This window comes from Cynocephalus volans, chromosome 11 (assembly GCF_027409185.1).
Source record: "Cynocephalus volans isolate mCynVol1 chromosome 11, mCynVol1.pri, whole genome shotgun sequence".
NCBI classification, from domain to species: Eukaryota; Metazoa; Chordata; class Mammalia; order Dermoptera; family Cynocephalidae; genus Cynocephalus; species Cynocephalus volans.
The window spans coordinates 96,044,058-96,064,365 of NC_084470.1; the positions used below are offsets into that span (position 1 = coordinate 96,044,058).

The 20,308-nt window shown below is 52.7% G+C and overlaps 1 protein-coding gene across 1 annotated transcript in view; it reads left to right on the forward strand.

Annotated features, from left to right (window-relative positions):
• Nucleotides 1-20,308, forward strand: part of SLC6A6 (solute carrier family 6 member 6) — a 74,529-nt gene that overhangs the window by 48,907 nt on the left and 5,314 nt on the right. Inside the window, exons 6-13 of the mRNA XM_063114022.1 lie at nucleotides 1,113-1,245; nucleotides 8,146-8,280; nucleotides 9,433-9,536; nucleotides 9,666-9,790; nucleotides 13,783-13,895; nucleotides 18,324-18,461; nucleotides 19,464-19,566; nucleotides 20,107-20,207. Of these exons, the coding sequence (XP_062970092.1) occupies nucleotides 1,113-1,245; nucleotides 8,146-8,280; nucleotides 9,433-9,536; nucleotides 9,666-9,790; nucleotides 13,783-13,895; nucleotides 18,324-18,461; nucleotides 19,464-19,566; nucleotides 20,107-20,207 (952 nt within the window). The remainder of the gene's footprint in view (nucleotides 1-1,112; nucleotides 1,246-8,145; nucleotides 8,281-9,432; nucleotides 9,537-9,665; nucleotides 9,791-13,782; nucleotides 13,896-18,323; nucleotides 18,462-19,463; nucleotides 19,567-20,106; nucleotides 20,208-20,308) is intronic.

Consider the following 20,308-nt stretch of genomic DNA (forward strand, 5'->3'; position numbering starts at 1 on the left):
CCCAGGAGGATCAGTGGGCAGGGCCGACAGCCCTGTGCTCAGTGTGGCTGCCCTTGATGACTGGCAACAGTCGGAACTCTGGGACAATGGGTACCATTTCTGGGCATTAAGTTTCATGGTCTTCTTGGCTGTCAGCACTCTGCCCTGCCCTGGCTTCAGATGGTATCTCCCCCACGTGGAATGTATCTGTGAGTGGGTGCTTGTGTGCATGGTCAGCAAGGATTGGCAGGAAGCTTAGGTCTTGTCTCCAAAGACTGAGGCTCTGCATGTGATCCTGGGCAGGGTTGGTGACTGCCCCATGTTGATTGTCCTGAAAACCATCTACCTGTCTCTTTCCACAATCTTCAAAACCCTAGCAGGGATTGGGGAAGAGACCAGCACTGCTTAGGTGCCAGCTGTGTGCCAGAAGTTCTGGAGATCTTAATGCTGTGACAGTCACAACTGCTATGGTTTATCAAGTGCTGGCTGCATCCCAAATCCTGTATTTAGGATTTTGTGTGGGTTTTCTCCTCAAAACGAGCCCCTATAAAGAGATGGGTGTTCTCCACCTATACACAGAACACTCTGCCTTCTTAAGGTCTACACTTCAGTGAGAGATCCAGATAACACACAAGGATGAATAAAAGGAAAGAGGGATGGGACAGAGAACACTGGGGGAGTAGTTACCCCATTTTATAGATGAGACGACTGAGGTCTGGGGAGGTTGAGTAACTTGTCCAAAGTCAGTGATTGAATAGTGGGACAGAGATTTGAACCCAGTGTTTAGCTCATATCAACACTGAGGAAGGTTCTGCCGAAGTCCCACAGAGAAATGAGTACCCATTTTACAGATGAGGAAACTGAGGCTTAGGGGTTACTTAACTTGCCTGAGGCCAGGCTGGTTTGAACCTGAATTTTTTAGACTCAGGAGTCTGAATCCATCCCCTTCCTGACTTCCCAACAACTCTATCCTGAGACAGATGGGGATTCCAGGGCTTGGAGAGGCAGGTGACTTGTGCAAATATAGCACCTCAGGTGGGAGTGGAACCCCAGCCTGTTACAGTTTAGGCCTTGGCTCCCTCTGCCCTGGGGGCCAGGCCCCTACTGACTTCACACTCTGTGTTTGCTTGAAGGCACAACGTGCTGAGCTTGTCCCCTGGAATCGACCACCCGGGCGCTCTGAAATGGGACCTCGCTCTCTGCCTTCTTTTGGTCTGGCTGGTCTGTTTCTTCTGCATCTGGAAGGGCGTCAGGTCAACAGGGAAGGTAAGCTGGACTTCTGTCCCCTCCCTGCCCCCTGAGAGCTCTATTAAGGCTCGCCCTCAGAAAAGAGAATCTTTCTCACTCCACTGGGCCATCCTGCCCACAATTCACCCTGACATAGCAGGAAGGTAGCCAGTGGTGGTGTGCTGATAAACCAGCCTTCCCCCCAAAATAAAGTCCTGGTTTGTAGCATTTGCCAGTTTCATGGTGTTAGTAGACCCACCAGGTCTAATTTCAAGCTGACAATGGTTTAAGGACCAGCTCAGAGGGAGAACAGAGTCAGGCTCTCAGGGGCTTATATAAGCTAGTCCTGCCCACCACTTCTTTCCTGTCTCTAAGGCGTTGGCAGTTAATTCAGGTGTTAGCCAATAGCTAACATTGGAGTTGTAACTAATAAGTTAGCTGGTAACAAGAGGTTAGTGGGCAACTGTGTTGTTAATTCTGAGCTATTAGCCAACAATGTGGACCTTTGCTTTGCAAAAGAATCCCCCCTCCCCCGCCCAACCAGCAGTGTCAGTGTCACCCAGGAGCTTGTAGGAAATGCAGAACCCTGGACCTGCCCTGCACCTATAGAATCAGAGGCTGTGCTGTAACAGCATCTCCGGATAATCCAAATGCTCTTAACAGTTTGAGAAGCACTGGCTTGGATTTTTGCTGCTAAATCAGTTTAATTGTTACCTTATAACTAACATCTCAGCCAGTAACTACAATGTTAGCTGTTAAGGGAACTATGAGTTATAACTAGAGTATTTGCTTCTTATTAATGTTACATGGTGACTAGGATATTAGTGATTAGCAAATGAGGCAGCTGATTAATTCAAATGTTAGCTTGTAATTAAGGTTTTAGGTATGTAACTGATATATTGGCAATAATGAAATGTTAGGTAACTAAAATGTTACCTGTTACCAATTAGAGCTGAACAGTTCCCTGATAACCAAGACAATGGCTGATGTGGCCTTTCTGATGGCCAAGCTTATGCTCAGAGGTGTGAACCCAGGACACTGAGCCATGAACAAGGAAGGTGCTGGCCCGTCAGCCTCAGGTGTTGCCCTATTGACTTTCTCCCTATCATTCACACCTTGATGGGGGAATGTCTCTTTAAGATTAAAAAAACCCACAAGTCAAAAGAGTCTCCTAAGATGGCAGTTGAGGTGCAGTGCTGGGCAGTGGGCAAAGTCCTTTGGTGAAGGGGCCTTTGCCACCCCAGTCACAGAATTAAATTTAGAGTCCAGGAGCATGCTCTCGCTGGATCAAGAGCCCCTAAGGAGGTGAAATCGTGGATCTGAACCAATCCAAGCCACTACTGCAGTCACCTGCTCAGCAAGATCGGGGACTGCGGGGCTGTACAGGCCGAGTGGAAGTGTCCCTGGAGCAGGGGTGATCCCGTGCCCCCCAGGCCCTCTGCCTGTGTCTCAGGCAGAGCCACCCTGCAATCCTGAAACCCAGTCTGGGAAGGAAGCAGTTCAGGCCTCAGAAACCTGCACACACACACCCACTAGAGACCCTGTCCCACCCAGGACAAGCGGAAAGGCGAACACGGGCATTTCCCACACCTCCTTGGAGTGCACTTTCACCTGTGCTGCCCTGTCCTCTGTCTTGTGAGCACACCATTTTATCACTTTTCTTTAAACAGTGAGGAAACGGAGACTCAGTGAAGTTAAGTAACTCCCTCGCCTCTGAGCCTCAGTTTCCTCATCTATAAAATGGGTGGTACTGAGGGGAAGATGAGGTGCATTAACCCTTACCACAGTGGTTGGCACTGACTGTCCAGTGAACGCTAATTCTCTTCTTTGCTCTGCCTCGGTTTCCCCGCATGGAAGCGAGTCTGTCAGGAAGCATCTGTGCAGCACGGGTTCTGAGCAGTGCTGGAGACACAGTCATCTCCTTATGCACAAGTAGTTGTGGAGCCTTTGCTGTGTGCCAGGCACTGTTGTAGGACTGGGGCTGGGGACAAGCAGCGATCAACAAAACAGACAAACATCTCTGTGGTCCAGGAGCTGATGGCCTGGTGTGAAGAGTCAGGTTGTACAAGATGGATGTGAAAAATATGTAGGAGTCATATGGTGACAAGAGCTCTGGGAAAAAATAAGCAGCGAAGGAGAACGGGAGGGTCGGGTGCAGTTTTAAATGCAGTTTTAATTAGGGAGGCCAGGCAAAGCTCACCGACAAGGTGACTTTGGGGCAAAGGTGTGAGGGAAGTGAGCGGATGGGCCATGCCATTATCTGGAGGGAACAATTCCAGGTAGAGAACAGCCAGTGCGAAGGCCCTGAGGTGTGTCTGACCCAGACCCTTGGGGAGCTCCCAGTCTGATGGAGGAGGCTGATGTCCACCAGGAACAGTTGAGACACGATGGAGCATGCAGGAGAACAGAGTCAAAGCCAGAAAAGAGGGTGCCAGGCTGCAACTGTCGCCGAGCGGAGACGTGACTTGCCAGATGTCCCCCACCTCACCCTTAGCAACAACCTCCACTGTGAGGCAGGCGTGGTTCCCAGAACAATAGCAGGGCCTGGGCCAGCCCAGAGAAGCCAAGACAAACACAGCTCAGCTCTGTGGACTTCCTGGAGCTCCACAGCGGAGGGGCCGCCTGCCCACCCACCTGCCTGTTGGCCATGGCTTCCAGTGCTGGCCACAGACCGGGTTCACGGCCGCTGCTGGGGCTGGGCCTGCAGGCAGCAGCCGGCCTCCCGTGGCCAAGGCCCTGCGCCCGTGGCTGACATGAGTCCAGCGCAGAGGGGTGAGGATTGGAGGGAGGAAGCCCTGGGCCCAGGAAGATCGGGGTCTGAGTTGAAGTCGCTTTGCCTCCCTAAGTTGCAGTTCTCTTTTTAGTAATTTTCAGTACTCCAAGGGTCTGAAATTGGCCCAGAGTAGACTGCGGCTTAATTCATTCAACAAATAGAGGTAATGGCAGCGCTGCATAGCACGTGTGTGCCGGCACTGTTCTTAGGGCTATTTATTAGCTCATTTGATCCTCACGATAATGTTTTGTGGTATGTGCTGTTACTAGTCTCATTTTACAGATGGGGAAACAGAGTGCCAGAGAGGTTAATTAACTCACCCAACGTCACGCAGCTGCTTGGTGGCCAAGCTGGGATTTGAGCCCCAGGCAGCTCCACTCCCAACCCAGGTTCCCAACGCTCTTCTGCCTCCTAGCGTCACTCACCCTGTGCCAGCCCAAGAGGCAGTAAGTAGGGCACGAGACAGGCATGTCCCTGCTGTCACAGAGCCTGGGGTCCAGGGAGGGGGCAGAAGTCCAGGCCTGCACGCAGGAAGTGCAGCTCTGTGGACCCAAAAGGGAGGAAGGTCCCGGAAATGAGCACACACGTTTGCTGAGGCTGGGCCTCTCCATGGTCCACCTCTAAGGCAGCTCTTTTTGTCTGGTGGTCAGAAACAAAGGGGTGGGAGTGTGGGGTCATCCGGACCAGACCCAGTTTTGGATCTCAGCTCTGTCCCCACAAACTGCATGACTTTAGACAAGTCCCTTTCACCACTCAGTTTCAGTTTCCCCTGGTGTGAAATTAATTAGCAATCCACCCCACCCCCACCCCCCAGGGTGCTGAGAGGACGCTCAGCGCCTGTCCAGGGTCTCTTGGATGAATGGCAGCCCCTGCTGCTCAGGCCCTCACTTCCCCAAGGGAAAAGTTTGTCCTTGCAAGTTTCCAGGGCAGTTTGAGGGCTCAGAGGAGCCACGGAGTTTGGCCAGCAAGAGTGGAAAAGTACTACGTCCCACTGCAAGGCCTGCTGGGCCCACGCTGGTGGCCCACTGGTGGCGGCTGGCACCCGCCTCTCCTGCGAGGATCCCGGAGGACTCACAGAAAAGTTGAGAGAAGGGCTCTCGGGGGCTTGTCCTCGGAGCAACAAATTCTGCAAAATAAGGGTAGCTTTCCAAAGAGGCAGCTGAGGTGGAGGCTGCAGGTGGGCATCCGACTCTGGATTTAGGGAGGAACGACTACAGCACAGCAGTGCACCCGAAAACTGTGGGGGCCCTGAAACCAGTTGGCCTAGATCCAGTCCAACCCCCACCACCTCCTACCTCTGTGACCCAGGCAGGTGACTTCACCTCTCTGGGCCTCGTTTCCTCATCTAGAAAATGCAGTTGATAATAGCGCCTAGTGCTTCCGAGTTCTGAGGATTAAGTGAACCAAGACTCTCTTAAGCTCCTAGCACGGTGCCGGCTGCAGTTAGCATGCGTGCAAGACAACAGGGGCAGCCACCCACGCCCACGTGCCTCACACAAAGCCTGCTGGCCACAGCCTGGTTGCTGGGCAGGGGCCCAGCTGGCTTTGAAGTGGCCGCCCTCTGGGGATCCCTGTGGGGATGCTGTCCACAGCTATTGTTCACCAAGCCGGGTGTGGCCCATGCAGGGCCCCAGAGGTGGGACTGGTGGAGGCGCCTGTCCGCCTGTCTGTCTGTCCACAGGAAGGGAGGAGCAGCCTGTGGAGCAGGCTGGTTTCTGACATGCCCCTGCCCTCCACGTCTGCCAGCCTGTCCTTGGGAAATTGTGAGGGTTCCCAGCCTCAAGAAGAATAAATAAGGGTGGCTGGGGAAACTGAGGCCTGAGGAAGAAACAGTGTCCAGGGAGCATGTGGCAGATGCCAGGGTAGCTCCCCCCCTTCCAGCCCTGTGGGAGCATCATGATGGTATTGATGGCTGAGGTTTCCCGAGTGCTCACTGCGGGCCAGGTCGCGGCCAAGCAAGGTCAGCACTCACTGGGGAAACCGAGGCCAAGGTCACCAGTAAGGAGGTTACAGAGGCAGTGTGAAAACTCAGCTGGAGAGAATCCCAGAGCCCCTCACTTCGAGGTGCGGAAACGAAGTCCAGAGTTGGGCAGTGACTTACACGTGGTCTCAAGCAAGCCAGTCACTGAGCTTGGAATCAGACCCAGGGTCTTGGCCCTCTGGTCTTTGGGAGAATTAACAAACTGCTGGTCGTGGAAGGCTTTTTACCACTCTGCTGTGTGCAGGCTCTGGGGCAGGACCCCGTTCTGCTGCTTAAGCACTGTGTAACCCTGGGCAAGTGATGGACTCTCTCTGAGCCTCAGTTTCTTTACTTTCAAAATGGAGATGGTAATAAAATGCACCTCAGAAGGTTAGGGCAGAATCAAGTGAGTATAGAAGTCACAGCACTTGGAATGGTGCCAGCCACACAGTAGACACTCAATAAATGCTGGCCGCGGTGGTTGGCCTGAGGGCAGCTGAGCCAAGCAGATGCTGAAAGCTTTCTTTTTGCCCCTTTCCAAAGCCTCTCGTCTGTTTCTACTCAAAGGGATTGTGGCCACCTGAGAATTTTGCTCTGTCAAGGGTTCCTGTGCCAGCTAGGTGAGGTCTAGGGCTCGGTCGCTATCTGTTGGTATCCGTTACTTACCTGGGCCCCAGAAGTGCCCTGCAGTGCTCTGGCACTGTACCCCCCAATACCACGGGCACATTCATCCCGTGTCCGGGTCTTGGTTTCCTCACTTGTGAAATGGTATGTTGACTGTGCAGTGGTTCCTCCCTGGCCTCTGATCCCCAGGGTAATCTCAGTATTTCATGTGCCACCATGAGCTTCCTGCACAACCCCCACAGTGGGACAGAATGCTCATGGTTTTCCTCAGAGTGAGGTGGTTAACCCTCCTCAGACTCTGGGTTCAAATCCTGCACTCTACAGATGACTTGGGCAAGTCCTTGAGCCCCACTGAGCCCTGGTTCCTCCAGTGTAAACCATCATTTTGGGGGCTGTGCTGAGGATGAAGGGGGATTGTGTCTGCGGAGTCCTGACTCAGCCAGTGCCCAGCTTTAAATAGAAGGATTTTACAGTCCATTCAGCCAGGCACCTTCAAGCTCCTCCCAGGCATAAACCCTGCCTGGAAAATTCTCATGTTGTACAAAAAGGTGGGAAAATCTATCCACGAGAACTGAGGCCACAGGATAGTTTGGCAGACCAATGCATGCAGGACAGGAGAGGGAGAGACAGTCGGGCAGGCCCATGGGACAAAAGCCCAGGCCCAGGCCATTTCTAGTCCCCGCCTCACTCCTGACCTTGGCCTGTCAGGGTGTGCTCTGTGACCCCAGGGAGGCCATGGGTCTCTTGCAGGTCTGGTGAAGTGGAGGACCTTCCTTATCCTGGCAGAGGGGCTCTGAGAGGCCTCATTCCCTTCCAACAAGTTCCCGTGTGCTTCCAGAAAAATCACAGTGTCAATTGCAGGCCCCATTTCTTGAGTACCTACTAAGCGCCGGGTGCAGTTTCCACAGCATTACAAGCATCATCCCAGTGAATCCTCACCCCACCCCTTCATGAGGGACTTCTATTACTCTTAGCTGAATTTTACACATGAAGAAACTGAGGCCCAGAGAGGGTAAGCAGCACGCCCAAGGTCACACAGCAAATGAGGGGGCTGAGCTGGGGTTTGAACCCACACTTCCTCTCATTCTCAGCCCTTGGAGTCATACCAACAGTTGTAGCATTAGCTCCTATATACCAAGTGTGTGTACCAACCACGGAGCTGAGCTTCTTACATGTGCATTTGGTAGTTTTTTCTCTTACTTTGTGTTTTCCATCTCTACCCACTAGAATTTCAGTTCCAGAAGAGCAAGAATCTGTTTTGTCTTGTTCACCACTGTATTTTGGGTTTAGATGGTGCATGGGTCATGATAGACTTAAATATATATGGGATTTTTTTCATTTAGTCTCAGTAAATCTATGAGAGGTAGGCACTTGTGTCACACCCAAGTTCCAGGTGAGGCACCTGAGGCCCAGAGAGGGTAAGCAACATGCTGAAAGCCACACAGCAAGTGAGACAGCAAACTTGGCTCCAGAACTCCTGCTCCTGACCAGTGCACTCTCTTGCCTCTCAGACAGGATGCTTGAATTTAACAGCAGCAGATGATGCCCACAGGCCCCCCTGAATCCCTCTCGCCCCTCGCAGGTTGTCTACTTCACCGCGACTTTCCCGTTCGCCATGCTCCTGGTGCTGCTGGTCCGCGGGCTGACACTGCCTGGCGCAGGCGCAGGCATCAAGTTCTACCTGTACCCTAACATCACCCGCCTCGAGGACCCACAGGTACTGCACAACTGCAGCGCAGGGCCACGCTGTCCTCCCAGTGCAGGGCAGGGCAGCACATTCTCCACAGTTCTCTGATGCACAAATCTAGCTGGGCTGTCACCCTGGCACTTGTCCATGGCCTGTGGCGGCCACAGTAGTTTGTGGCGCTCTTGGACCTTTCCAGCTGTGGGTGTCTCTTTTCTTATTGAGAACTCCTGAGGCTGGCCAGTTACAGAGTCTGCTTTAGGCACTGTGCCAGGTAAGGGGGAGATCTTTTTATGAGTTCATCTCCCCCTTGGGCCGGGCTTCTGCCCACAGCAGTTGAGAGTGCTGCATCCTGGGAGTGGGAGAGTCAGGGCCTGGACAGCTGCTAGTTTCCTCGGCTGAGGATGGAATTCAGAGTAATGACCTCTTGGAAGGTCGAGGGGCAAATACTGGAGGTACTCAACCATGTGACCTCAGGAAGTTAGAGAAAACCCCAGGAGATTTTATAGGTCCATTGGAGGACTTTTTCTACCCAGGGTCCTTAGCCTTGTGGTTGCTCCTTCCCCATCGTCCTTCTGCCCAGAGCAGGACGTAGGTGGGAGTGGGGTTTGGCTGGCATCAGATAACAGTTGGGAAGGTAGCTTTGTGACAATCAGGAGCTACTTGGTGAAGGTTCCGGAGAGCAGCTTTGTCTACATAATCCTTTAGGGAATTCCTCCCCATTCTAACTCGGGGGTCCCCCAATAGTAACAATTACAGTAAGGATAGCAGCCTTGACTGACAGGCTTACTGTACATCTGGCATTGGGCTAAACCTTCACTCTTCACTCTTTGAACCTGAAAAATAGCTCTGTGGGGCAGGGCAGTGGAGCCTACTTTATAGATGTGAAAAGTGAGCCCAGGGTTGAAATCCAGATCCATGTACTTCAAAAGCCCTGCCTCTTAACCCTGATGCTAACTGGCTGGGGAGGGTTTCTTCGATTTCTGGGGTTCATTGCAGCTCAGTGTTACCTGAAAGGCAGCTTGGATTTAAGCACAAACACTCCATTTGCAGTCAAGAATCTGCAACTACAAGGTCCTGTCCTCAGCTATCGCCAGGTGGCTGAGCACCTGCGCCGCCCCCTCCAGGAGGCAGGCTCTCATGGCCCCTTCTCTCTCTCCTCTCCACCTCCCCTTGCCCTCACAGGTGTGGATTGATGCCGGGACCCAAATATTCTTCTCCTATGCCATCTGCCTGGGGGCCATGACCTCGCTGGGGAGCTACAACAAGTACAAGTACAACTCGTACAGGCAAGTGTTGCGCCAGCGGGCCTGGCGGACTCTAGAGATGATGATGATGTTTAAAGAGAAAAGAGAAGTAGGGAGCGTGGCTTCCTTGTGTTGTGAATTAACTTGCTCCCTGACATATGTGTAACTTAGGGACTGTATGCTGCTGGGATGCCTGAACAGTGGTACCAGTTTTGTGTCTGGCTTCGCAATTTTTTCCATCCTGGGCTTCATGGCACAAGAGCAAGGGGTGGACATTGCTGATGTGGCTGAGTCAGGTATGGTGGTATTGGTGGCAGTGGTGGTGGGCACTGCCACCTAGTGTGTAAGACAAGTACTGCAGGCATGAAGCCAGACCCTAGGGGGCTTTTGGGGGGATGAGCCTGGTTTCTAAAATGGACCCCCACACCAAGATGTACCCCAAATATCAAAGAGTACAAAAGCTGAATTTTGAACATTTATTGCAATCTGGCCCAAGGGGTGGCAGAAATATGGGGTATGGTTAAGTTGGGGAGTATTTAGCTACATTATACGGTCTTCCCCACCCGTCCTTTCCCAGCAAACTCCTAGTTTCAGCGACAGAAACCACTTTCATACCTCAGGCCCAGTGGGCACTCCATTGCCACCTTCTCAGTCGTGGTTTCTGTATTTTGCACTTTGCTCCCAGCGCACTCCCTCTAAGCAAACTCATTCATTCATTCCACCGACATCCATTTATGGAGGCTCTACTCTGTGTCAGGCACCACAGATGAGGACAGTGGGAGCGGAAGGCTACCCTTTGGGACAGTGACAGATGCAATTTGGGGGTAGGTTGTGAGGACACCATCCTCCCTCAGGGTGGGGGCCCATTTGGCCGGGTACTCGTCCTTGGGACACCTGGAGTCATAGGAGTGGAGAACCACAGAGTCTCAGAATCATGGATTCTGCAGTCTGGGACTTCTGGAACCTGGGATCCCAGAGTTCCAGCAGGATGGTTTTGGAACCTGAGGATTATGGGGTCTTCAATTGATAGAATCCTACAGCCCTACCACAAGATCTCCAGTGCCTGGACTTGGCCATGGCTGCTTGAAGTCCTGGGCTGGCAGTCTTAAAACTGCAGTGACTTTGATTATGGGATTACTTTAGGCTCCCAGGACCCCCAAGGTCCACCTTTCCGGAGGCTTCTCCGTCTTTCCCCAGTACTGCTCAGTTCACTTGGAGGAGGGGCGTCAGTTGCCTGGAAGATTTTGTTATTTTACACACTGACGGCCCTCCCCTCTGCCCCCCGCTGCTGACCTCCTGTTTCTCACAGCCTCCCTGGGGCCAACTGGAGGCAGGGGAGGGTCCTGCTCTGAGCTTCCTTTCAAGCCCAGGGGAGGGCGTATTTGAACACAAGGCCGTGTTCTGGTGCCCCAGTCATAGAACCGTAGCTTTGGACGGTCAGGGGACACCTCGGCACTGTGTGTTTAGACATCCACTTCTCGGGTAAGGCGACCAAGTGACTTGAGAGCAAGGGCCTTGCTCGGGCTGGTTAGGTTCAGAGCAGGGGTCTCCAGGCACCCTGACCACTATTCCTCCACCCACCACATGCTGGACAGGCCCTTCTGACATGGGGATGTCCCCCTCTTGCCTCCCACCCCACCCTGGACCCAGGTGATCCCCTCTGTCCAGTCCAGTGCAAGAATTTGGGTGGACTCCTCTGACTTCTTGGAGCCCCCGGCTCTGCTCACTTTCCTCCTCACTTGGCAGAGACCCCCACTGCTGGGCCCCATCCTTAGACACCCCCTAGGCTTCAAGACCACCTGGGCAAGTCCACACCTCAGCCCCACACTTGTCCACTGCCTGTGCTTTCCAACTGAACCTTCAGGCAGGACTGAAGGTTTGCCCCCGCTTCCTAAGGGTCCCCAAAGGCAGGCCAGAGGCTGAGGACACAGAAAGTAATTCCAGAAATAGTCACCCTCATTTGGGAGCTGGGCAGTGGAGTGATGAGGAGTAGCCTGGGAAAGTTTACACCTCCTCTGCAGATGGCTTTCTCCAGCTGAGGGCTTGCAAACCAATTCCAGCTGATGGGGAGTTGCCAGGAGCATGGAGTGCGTTTGGCGGTGGGAGAGGTCGATAGATAGATAAAATATGTCTTTCTCTGTTGACAACTAGGTATTTTCATATACGCATATATCATCAGCCTAAGTTGTTTGCTTCCTCCCGTCCACTTCAAAGATCTTGTCATTTATCCCCCACGGGGATATCTGAACAGCCAGCACATGAAGGGTGATTATTTCTTTAATAAGCTTTTAACAAGCGCCATATTGAGCGAAGTGCATTTGAATGAGATAATTACTTGTAGCCAAACAGTGCAAACGAGATGTCACAAGGCACATTCTCTGCTAGTAGGGAGGCATCCTGATCCTCAGAGTGGCCGTGTTCCTTCTCCTGGGCTTCTCTCTGTAGAGGTCCCCGCACACTTTTAGAGAAGGCTGCTCAGACCCTCTCCTGCAAGCTGGCTGAGGGAGGTAAAACTGAAATACAGAAACGAGCCAATTAAGAATGTGCAGCACCCTGGCGGCAGGGGCGGCGGGGCCCACTTCACATCTGTCTCACAGTCGCTGGAATTGTTCCCTCTCTTGCTGAGGACCAGGCAGGGCCAGAGCTGACGTGGTGCGAGACCCGCAGGACCCCTGTGGATTCTGACCTCGACTTTGAATCCAAAGTCGTTTCCCAGCGTCCCGGGGACACCCAGCCCTTGTCCCTCACACTCATTCTTTTGGGCAGCTTTGGGCTCAGTAGGAACACCGTTCCACTTCTGGCCCCGGCCAGTGCAGGGATCCGAACCCTTTACGTTGGTGTTACAAGGTGGTGCGCTAACCCACTGAGCTAACCGGCCAGCCCGCATTCCACTTCTCATGGAACTTTCTAGCATCACGGTGACAAACCACTCTGTCACCGCCCAAGGACACGGTTTTGGTCGGGTTTTCTTAGGCCGAGTGGACTCTAGACTGTAAAAGGAGTTGCTCTTCTCTGCCTCATTTGGAGTTAATGCCATGTGATGTGGTTTCTGGTTCCACTGCATTGCAAAGTTGGTTTTATTTTGTTTTGTTTTTTCATTCTTAAACCATTCATTTGGTTTCTGATATTTGCTGTAAGAAATTGTCCACGTCTCCTGTTCTCTAGACCTTCTTGTTTCCCACTTCTTGACTTCTTTTTTTTAGTTGTAGATCTTACTTTGTTTTTTCTGTCCAGGCCCTTTAGGCCTGCTCGCAACCCCTTCTAGGACCCACAGGTTATCAGTTAACGACTAGACTCTTTGCCTTGGCATCTACTCTCAGACTAGTTGGTGACAGGAGCAGACATTGCTCGACTCCTCTGGGATGACTTCCATCAGAAAGGCACCCCGAGCTGGCAGAGCTCCTGTCTTCCCAACTCTGCCCCACAGTTCTGTCCTGGTGCCCTCTTTTGAACCCCAGAGCCCTTTTCTAGGGAAACGGTGTCCACCTCTGAGAATCAGAGCACAAGAAGGCTCCTTGTGAGTCATTCACAGTCACCTGACCCTCATTTTTCAGTTATGAAGCTGAGGCCCCAAGAGAGCATGGGTCATACAAAGAGGAAATGAAGTAAGGACTTGACTGTAGCATGGGCCTCCCAGGCCTGGGACCCTGCCCCTGTGCCTGGGTCCTTTCAGCATTGGGCCCTGTTTGGTCCAGCCGTGAGGTCTTGGCTCTGATGGTGCATGAGCGGACACCGCACATGCCCCACTGAAGAGGCGTTGGTCCTGCTGGGTGTGGTTTTGTATTCTTTTTCCCTTCCACTCATACAATGTTTTAGCCATTAGATCAAAAATGGAAACGTTTTCTTTGCAAACAAAGGCTTCAGTAGTCAGATAACCAGAACTTTCCCCTGGCTTCCTTCCACAAATGTTGCTGACGTGATGGCTTTGGTTTGGGAGTGGGGGTCCCCCTTTTCCTGAGTCCCTGACAGACTGAGTCTGAGGCTCAGTCCTGTGTCCTGTCCCAAACAACCAGCGTCCGTACGGATTCCGGTTTGTGAGGAGGCCATTCATGCTGCATAGGAGACAGATGTTAAACCGGGCCCCGCCTGAGCCCCGGTACGTCCCACCCAAAAGCAAGACAAGCCTGGTCTCCTTCCCCAGGCAAGAATTCAGCCCTGGCTCCTCCCTGCATTTGGGTGTGGGAGACCCGCCTCAGGTCTGAGTGTCTGTGTGAGCCCTGGTGCCCCCAGAGGCCTGGCCACTGATGTGCGTCCCCCTTGTCCCCCCTCCCATTTTCTCTCCCTTTAGGTCCTGGCTTGGCCTTCATTGCCTACCCGAAAGCCGTGACAATGATGCCGCTGCCCACGTTTTGGTCCATTCTGTTTTTCATTATGATTCTCTTGCTTGGACTGGATAGCCAGGTATGTATGAGTCCTGGGCTGGCCCTGGGGGAGCCTGATTCTGGGAAAGCCTCCTTATCCAAGCCATGAGGGGGTCCAACCCCTGCCCCAGCTCCAATCAGACTTGTAGCAGCTTCAGCCAGCAAGGGATCCTCCAAGACACCAGGCATAGAAAAGGTTTCAAGGCAGCAGCAAGAAAACATCGGGCCCAAAGCTCGAGGCTGTCACCTCAGCAAGGGGAAAGGGATGACCAGGGTTAAAATCAAGCCATAGATGAGAAATAGAAGGTCAAGACCCCAAAAGTAATGATATGCTCTCCTGGAGCCTCTGGCAGGAAGGGATTGACATCACTGGGGCATGAGTTGATCGGTGTCACAAGTGGGGCAAGAGGAGCCTAACCCACACTCAGTGTCCTATGCTTCCCGGGGCAGTGAACTTGCTCCGACCCGTGCTTCATACACAGCTCAGGCTGGGGAGCCTCGTCAGACCCACCCTGTCCTCTGGCTGTCCTGACTACTGCCTCTGGGGACAGGAGTCTTTCTATGCTGGGGTTGTTTCCTGTACTTCTGAACCCCACCTCCCATCCGTCCAGGGCTCGGGCCCCCACTGGAAGGCAACTCACTGCCAGGGCGTGTTCTGGCTCTGCAGCAGCACAAGTCCAAGCCCGCCCACTGCTGTGTGACGTTGGGCAAGTTTCCTCCCCTCTAAGCCTTGGTTTTCTCATCTGGCAAATGGTTGTGTTTATACCTGCCTTGCCTTGTGTGAAGCACCGGTCACAGTGCCTGGCATAGAGCAGTCGGTGGAGGTTGGAGGACAATTCACGTGACCTCCTGGGCCCCTTTCCCTGGAAATAGGTGTATTTTCATTGGGGCTTTGTTAAGACAACAGTTTAGAGCACGTGTCACTCCAAGAGTGGGGAATTACAGTATGCAGGGTGGGTGGTCATGTGCCGAGGCCAGTCAGGGTCCTGCAGGAGGCGCCATGCAGTCCGGTCACTGAAAAGCAGGGACGAGGCAGGAGTCTGTGCAGTCTGGGTCTGGGGGTCCCACTGCCCATAGAAAGTGTGTGGTCAACTGAGACCCTGTGAGAGGCCGGAGCCTGCAGCCAGTTCAGGAAAGCCCCTCACTGCCCTCCCCAGGGGCCATGGCCTTCAAAGCCAGTGCACAGGGCGAGTCTCCGGGGACTCAGAGCTGAGTAGGAGGAAAAAATCTTAGAAGGTCAGGCAGAGGAGAGTGAGTCCAGAGAGAGGAGGCGGTCAGCTAGCAAGGTCAAGAACGGGGTGAGGGATTTGGCAGAGGGGACCAGGATTAGCAGAGAGGACAGAATGAAAACATTTGGGAGACTGGAACCAAAATACTTCTGTAGTTGTTGATAGACTCGAGCTGTGTAAACAAGCAAGAGGACGGATGCCATTAATCATCCCTCATCAATGAGTTTGGCCTTTAGAGGCCCTAAGCCAATGGTTTTTATAACGTCCTGTAGAGCTCTAGGTGGAAGGAAAAAAACAAAAACAGAGGTTAATACATGACAAGGCCTAACATCTCCACGGGCCCGAAACAGGCCGCTTGGGCTTTGCCAGCTGCTTCCTGAGCCGGTGGAGGTGGTTATTCATTAGGTTTTGTCCCTAGCAGACAGCAGGGGCCTGGCTGAGGACCCGCACCTCTCTGCTGGGCCATGGAGCCGGCATGCTGAGAAAGTGGGGGGGGGGGGGCTCTCAAAGCCAGCCTCGGGGCGGGGGGTGGCTCCTCCTCCTGCTTTGCAGAGCATGGACCTCAAAGCGCTCAAAGTAGTTAAGCGACCTGCCTGATATCACCCAAAGGAGGGGCAGGGGTGGGGACTCTCAGGCCCCTTCCTGGAGCCAGAGCTCAATGAGGCACCGCGGGCGTCTGATGGCCCAGGTTGGGTTGCTTCCTCCACATCTCTGTGCTAGTGAACTTGACAAAGGGGGGAGGTTTTGCAGGTGCCAGTGACGTGCCACCTACACGGTCAGCACCAAGATGGGCTCCAAGCCCCACTGTGTGAAGCATTCACCGGGTCCCAGGCCTCATGCCAGGCTTTTTATGTACATGTGGGGGTTAAAATATACATAACATTAAATGTACCATTGTAACCATGTTTAGGTGCACAGTTCAGTGGCATTAAGGACTTTCACATCGCTGTGCAACTGTCACCACCATCCATCTCAGAACTTTTCCATCTCCCCAAACTGAAACTCTGTCCCCATTAAACAACAACTCCCCATCTCCTATCCCCAGCCCTTTTCCTGGCTTTTTGTACATTAGCCCCTTAATCTGCAGTGTCCTGATGCCTGGGGACTACTATCACCCTTTTTATAGCCGAGGAAACTGAGACTTAGAGAAGTCTTCCCTTTGAATTCTCCCAAAATAGCTTCCTGGCAGGGAGGTGCAGAGATCCAGGCAGAGGCCTCACGCTGGCATCAGTGTGTTCCAGGGAGTGTGACCCTTAGCTCCTCGGGGGTCCCTGGCATTGGCGTGAGCTCGCTCCCTGGCCTAGGAGCCAGCATGTGTGTTTCTTGGTGAGATGCGGTGGGGAATTCACCCACGTGGTGCAAATGCCTGTTGATATCCGGGCTGCCCAAGGGGGACAGCATTTGTGAACAAACAGCTCTAGGAGAGGAGAGTGGGAGCCTCCCCTCCCCCATGCTAGGGTCTCACCCAGCCCAGCCCCTGATGTGGGTTAACAGTAATCACCTAGCTGCCAATTCACTCTAATACTTTCAGATCTTTCTCGATACCCCTGCCAAGCAGGGCAGATCCTCCCATTTACAGAGCAGGACACAGGCTTGGAGAAGTCAGGGTCACATAGCTGTTAAGTGAGGGCGGCCCAAGAGGCTGGTGGAGGCGGGTGGTGCTCTCTAGACATGCAGGGAGCTTGGAAATGAGGGCGTCTGAGCTGGTCTTGGCCCTGACTCACAGTGACACTGTATCCTCTTGTCTTTAATTTCCCCTCCTCAAAAAAGGAAAGAACCTTTGTTTTTAACTTCTTTTGAAGCTTAACATTTGAGCTGCAGATTTGCTATAATTCAGTTGCTATTTAGGCTCAGAAACCACTCAGCTGACACATCGATTGGAGGTCAGAAAAGCATCCCCTTCTCTTTTGGGCCCCTTTCCCTGATACCGGGCTCCACAGTGTCATCTCCTGCCCCGTTCAGCCCGTGAAAGGGATTTTCTTCTTATGTCCCTTTCCTTGATCCTCCTGTGAGGTGTCCCAAAGGAGGAGGTGGTTGGATTTGTCTTGTTAGATGTTTCTTGCTGGAGAAACAACCTTCCCCAAAGCCTATCCCAAATAGAACAACAGATGGGTCAACATTTTTAACTTTTAAAGGAGTCAGATCAGCCTTGGAGGGTGTGTTGGTTGGCAGGGCAGTTTGGGTGTAGCCAAATTCAAAATGCTTCTGTGTGCCCTTTAGCCCTGAAGTTCACTTCTGAGGCTGCTGCAAATACACGTGCACACGTGCCTAAAGGCAAATGAGGCCAGGAGCTGCTGCCGGCGCAGGCACGACAGACGTAGCAGACGTCTGGAACAGTCAGTCCGGCATCGGTTAGATCAGTGGTACCTGGCCACAGGCTGGAGTTTTATGCTCTCTTTTAAAAAACGAGGCAGCTGTCTATGTCATGATACGGAACAGTCTCCAGGATAAATTGTTAGGCACAAAGATGGGAAGACTCAGATTGAGAATCATCCCAGAGCGTGACCTATGGAGGGGACTTTTCAAATCAGCTTCCTTACCATGGGAATCCAGCAGTGGGATCCTGGAGTCACAGGCAGCATGTGGCTTACACACATGGACATGCGTGCACGCATCCCCAAAGGGTGAAAAACTACTGTGTGAATCTGACCTGAACCTACCTCCTTTCCACTGATGGGGAAACTGAGGCCCAGGCGTGCCCTGGGTTATCCAGCAAGGGAGTGCTGAGGTCTACTCATTCGTCATGAGTTTACTGAGCAGCCACAAGTGTCTGGCCGGGCTGGGCACTCAAGGGCCAGATATGAGTGCGGCACCACCTTTGCCTTCAGAGAGGACCGAGACACAGGGCGTGGGGGGGGTGAGGAAGGAGTTGTCGCGGCAGCACACAGGCACCACTATCGGGCAGGGCGGAGGGTCAGCACTGGCTTCAGAGAAGCGGTCGTTCTCCAGCTGATCTTAGATGCTAAGGGAAAGGTATTCTGGGGACAGGAACAGCCTACAAAAAATGCACAGGTGCAGACCACCACGGCTTGCCACACGGTACAAGGTCTGGCTCCAAGGAGCGGAAGGTGGCCTTGCCGGGCAGAGCCCTGAGGGACCGGGCTGTCAGGTCTGCGGGCGGCTCCTGACTCGAGCCAGTCTCTCCTGGTCCTTGCCGTGCTGTGCGAGCCCAGGCTGTCCCCTGAGCAGCGGGGGGCACTCACCGGCTCTCCTCTCCTCTCCTCTCCTCTCCTCCTTAGTTTGTTGAAGTTGAAGGACAGATCACGTCCTTGGTTGATCTTTACCCATCCTTCCTAAGGAAGGGTTGTCGTCGGGAAATCTTCATCGCCATCGTATGTAGCATCAGCTACCTGCTGGGGCTGACGATGGTGACAGAGGTAGGTGGCTCGTTCACCCTACATGCCCTTTTTTCCTGTTGCCATGGCAACATTGCTGCCACCTACTGCCCTTGGTCCCCCTGTCCTGAAAGACATGGGGAAGGGGCACTTCAGCCAAAATCCATTTTAACAACAGCTCTGTTTACCCAGGGCTGTGTACAGTGGCCTTTGTCAGGCCTGAAAGGGTTGAGACACAGGGTAAATTCAGACCTCCCAATAAAGCCCGCAGGCAGTGCCATGTAAACATCACTGCCTTGCAGGTGGCTTGCCGTGCAGCCAGGCCTGTGGGCATGTGGGCATCTGGTTGACAGGGGAGGTACGCTATGGGCAGGGGCCACGAGGAGGCACGATCCAGAATGGGAAAAGGGGAAGCTAAGAGCAGAAGGGAAAATCAAAGGCAGCAATGGACTGGCATTTCTAGCAAAAACAAGCCAGAAAAAAGAAAGGTAATTGTACCAGGAGGAAAATGGAAGCCTAGTATCAGGCCCAGGCATGCTCTCTCCTGCACCCCTCCCCTCCCACCTCCCCACATTCTCTCCAGGAAAGGGTCACATTTAAGGATCACCCCCAAACCTAATCTCGAGGCTTCACTTCACTCCTCTTGCTTACCAGAAGTAAAAACGTCTTTCTGGAGGTGTCTGTGAGAAAACTTCCCTGAGAGTCAGATCACAGGTCCTCACACTGGGCTGCTAGGTATCACTGGAGGCTCCTGTGTCGGCCACACTAGCTTCGAAGCGCCTCTTTGGAAGCAGCCCTCAGCAGACCTGTCGTTTTGCTAAGACGTGTTGTTTTGCTTTCATTTTTTGTCTGTGTATGTTTTTAATTAAATTTGTCAAACATGAAGTTGAGCATCTTTTTGTACATTTATCTGGTCATCATAGGCTTTGATAATTTTTCTCTTGGGTGTTTTATTTCTTATTGATATGCCAGAGCTCTTTGTATATGAAGGGGATTAGGGACCAAATAACAAATCAACCTTCTCTGTGGCTTTTTCCTTCACAGGGTGGCATGTATGTGTTTCAGCTCTTTGACTACTATGCAGCTAGCGGTGTATGCCTTTTGTGGGTTGCATTCTTTGAATGTTTTGTTATTGCCTGGATATATGGTGAGTATAGTCTTTTGCATATCCTTTTTCAAATTTCTCCTCTGGGCTTCTAAGAAGCTTCAAAAGCAGAGAATTCTAATGGGAATTCATTCTGAGTTGAACAGAAAGGCCCTCTCTACCCAGACTACACAAAAAGTATCATGGCAGCCACTGTCTGGATTCTCCCTTTGCTGACAGTGCAAGGTGTGGCTGTATGTTCTGACAAACACAGAGTTGGTTTTGCAGGGTCACCTATGATTACCTACTCTGGGTTCTAGGAGTGGTCCATTTTCCCCTCCTTCAGACCTTGGATTGGCCACACTAGGATCTGGGGTCTGCCTAAGGTTGCTAGAAAAATTCAAGATGTGCAATTACATTTGAATTTCAGATCATTTCAGATGAATGTCTGCCACACTTGGGTCTGTATGATGTGGAGATACAAAGGCCTGGATCAGGTCCCAATAACCCCCTCATGGCCTTTGAGCCCCTGCTGTGTCATTCCCAGGGCTGATGCTGGCCTTGGACACTGTGTCACCACATGTCCAACTCTGTCCCTTGCAGGCGGTGATAGCTTTTATGATGGTATCGAGGATATGATCGGCTATAGGCCCGGGCCCTGGATGAAGTGCAGCTGGGCTGTGGTCACTCCAATTCTCTGTGTTGTAAGTTCTCTCCTGCCCTGGCTCTGGGTAGTAGCCTTTTCTCCCTGGGGCTCAACCTTTTCACCTGCCAAACCATCTTTCATTCGGCATCTGCTAAGGAC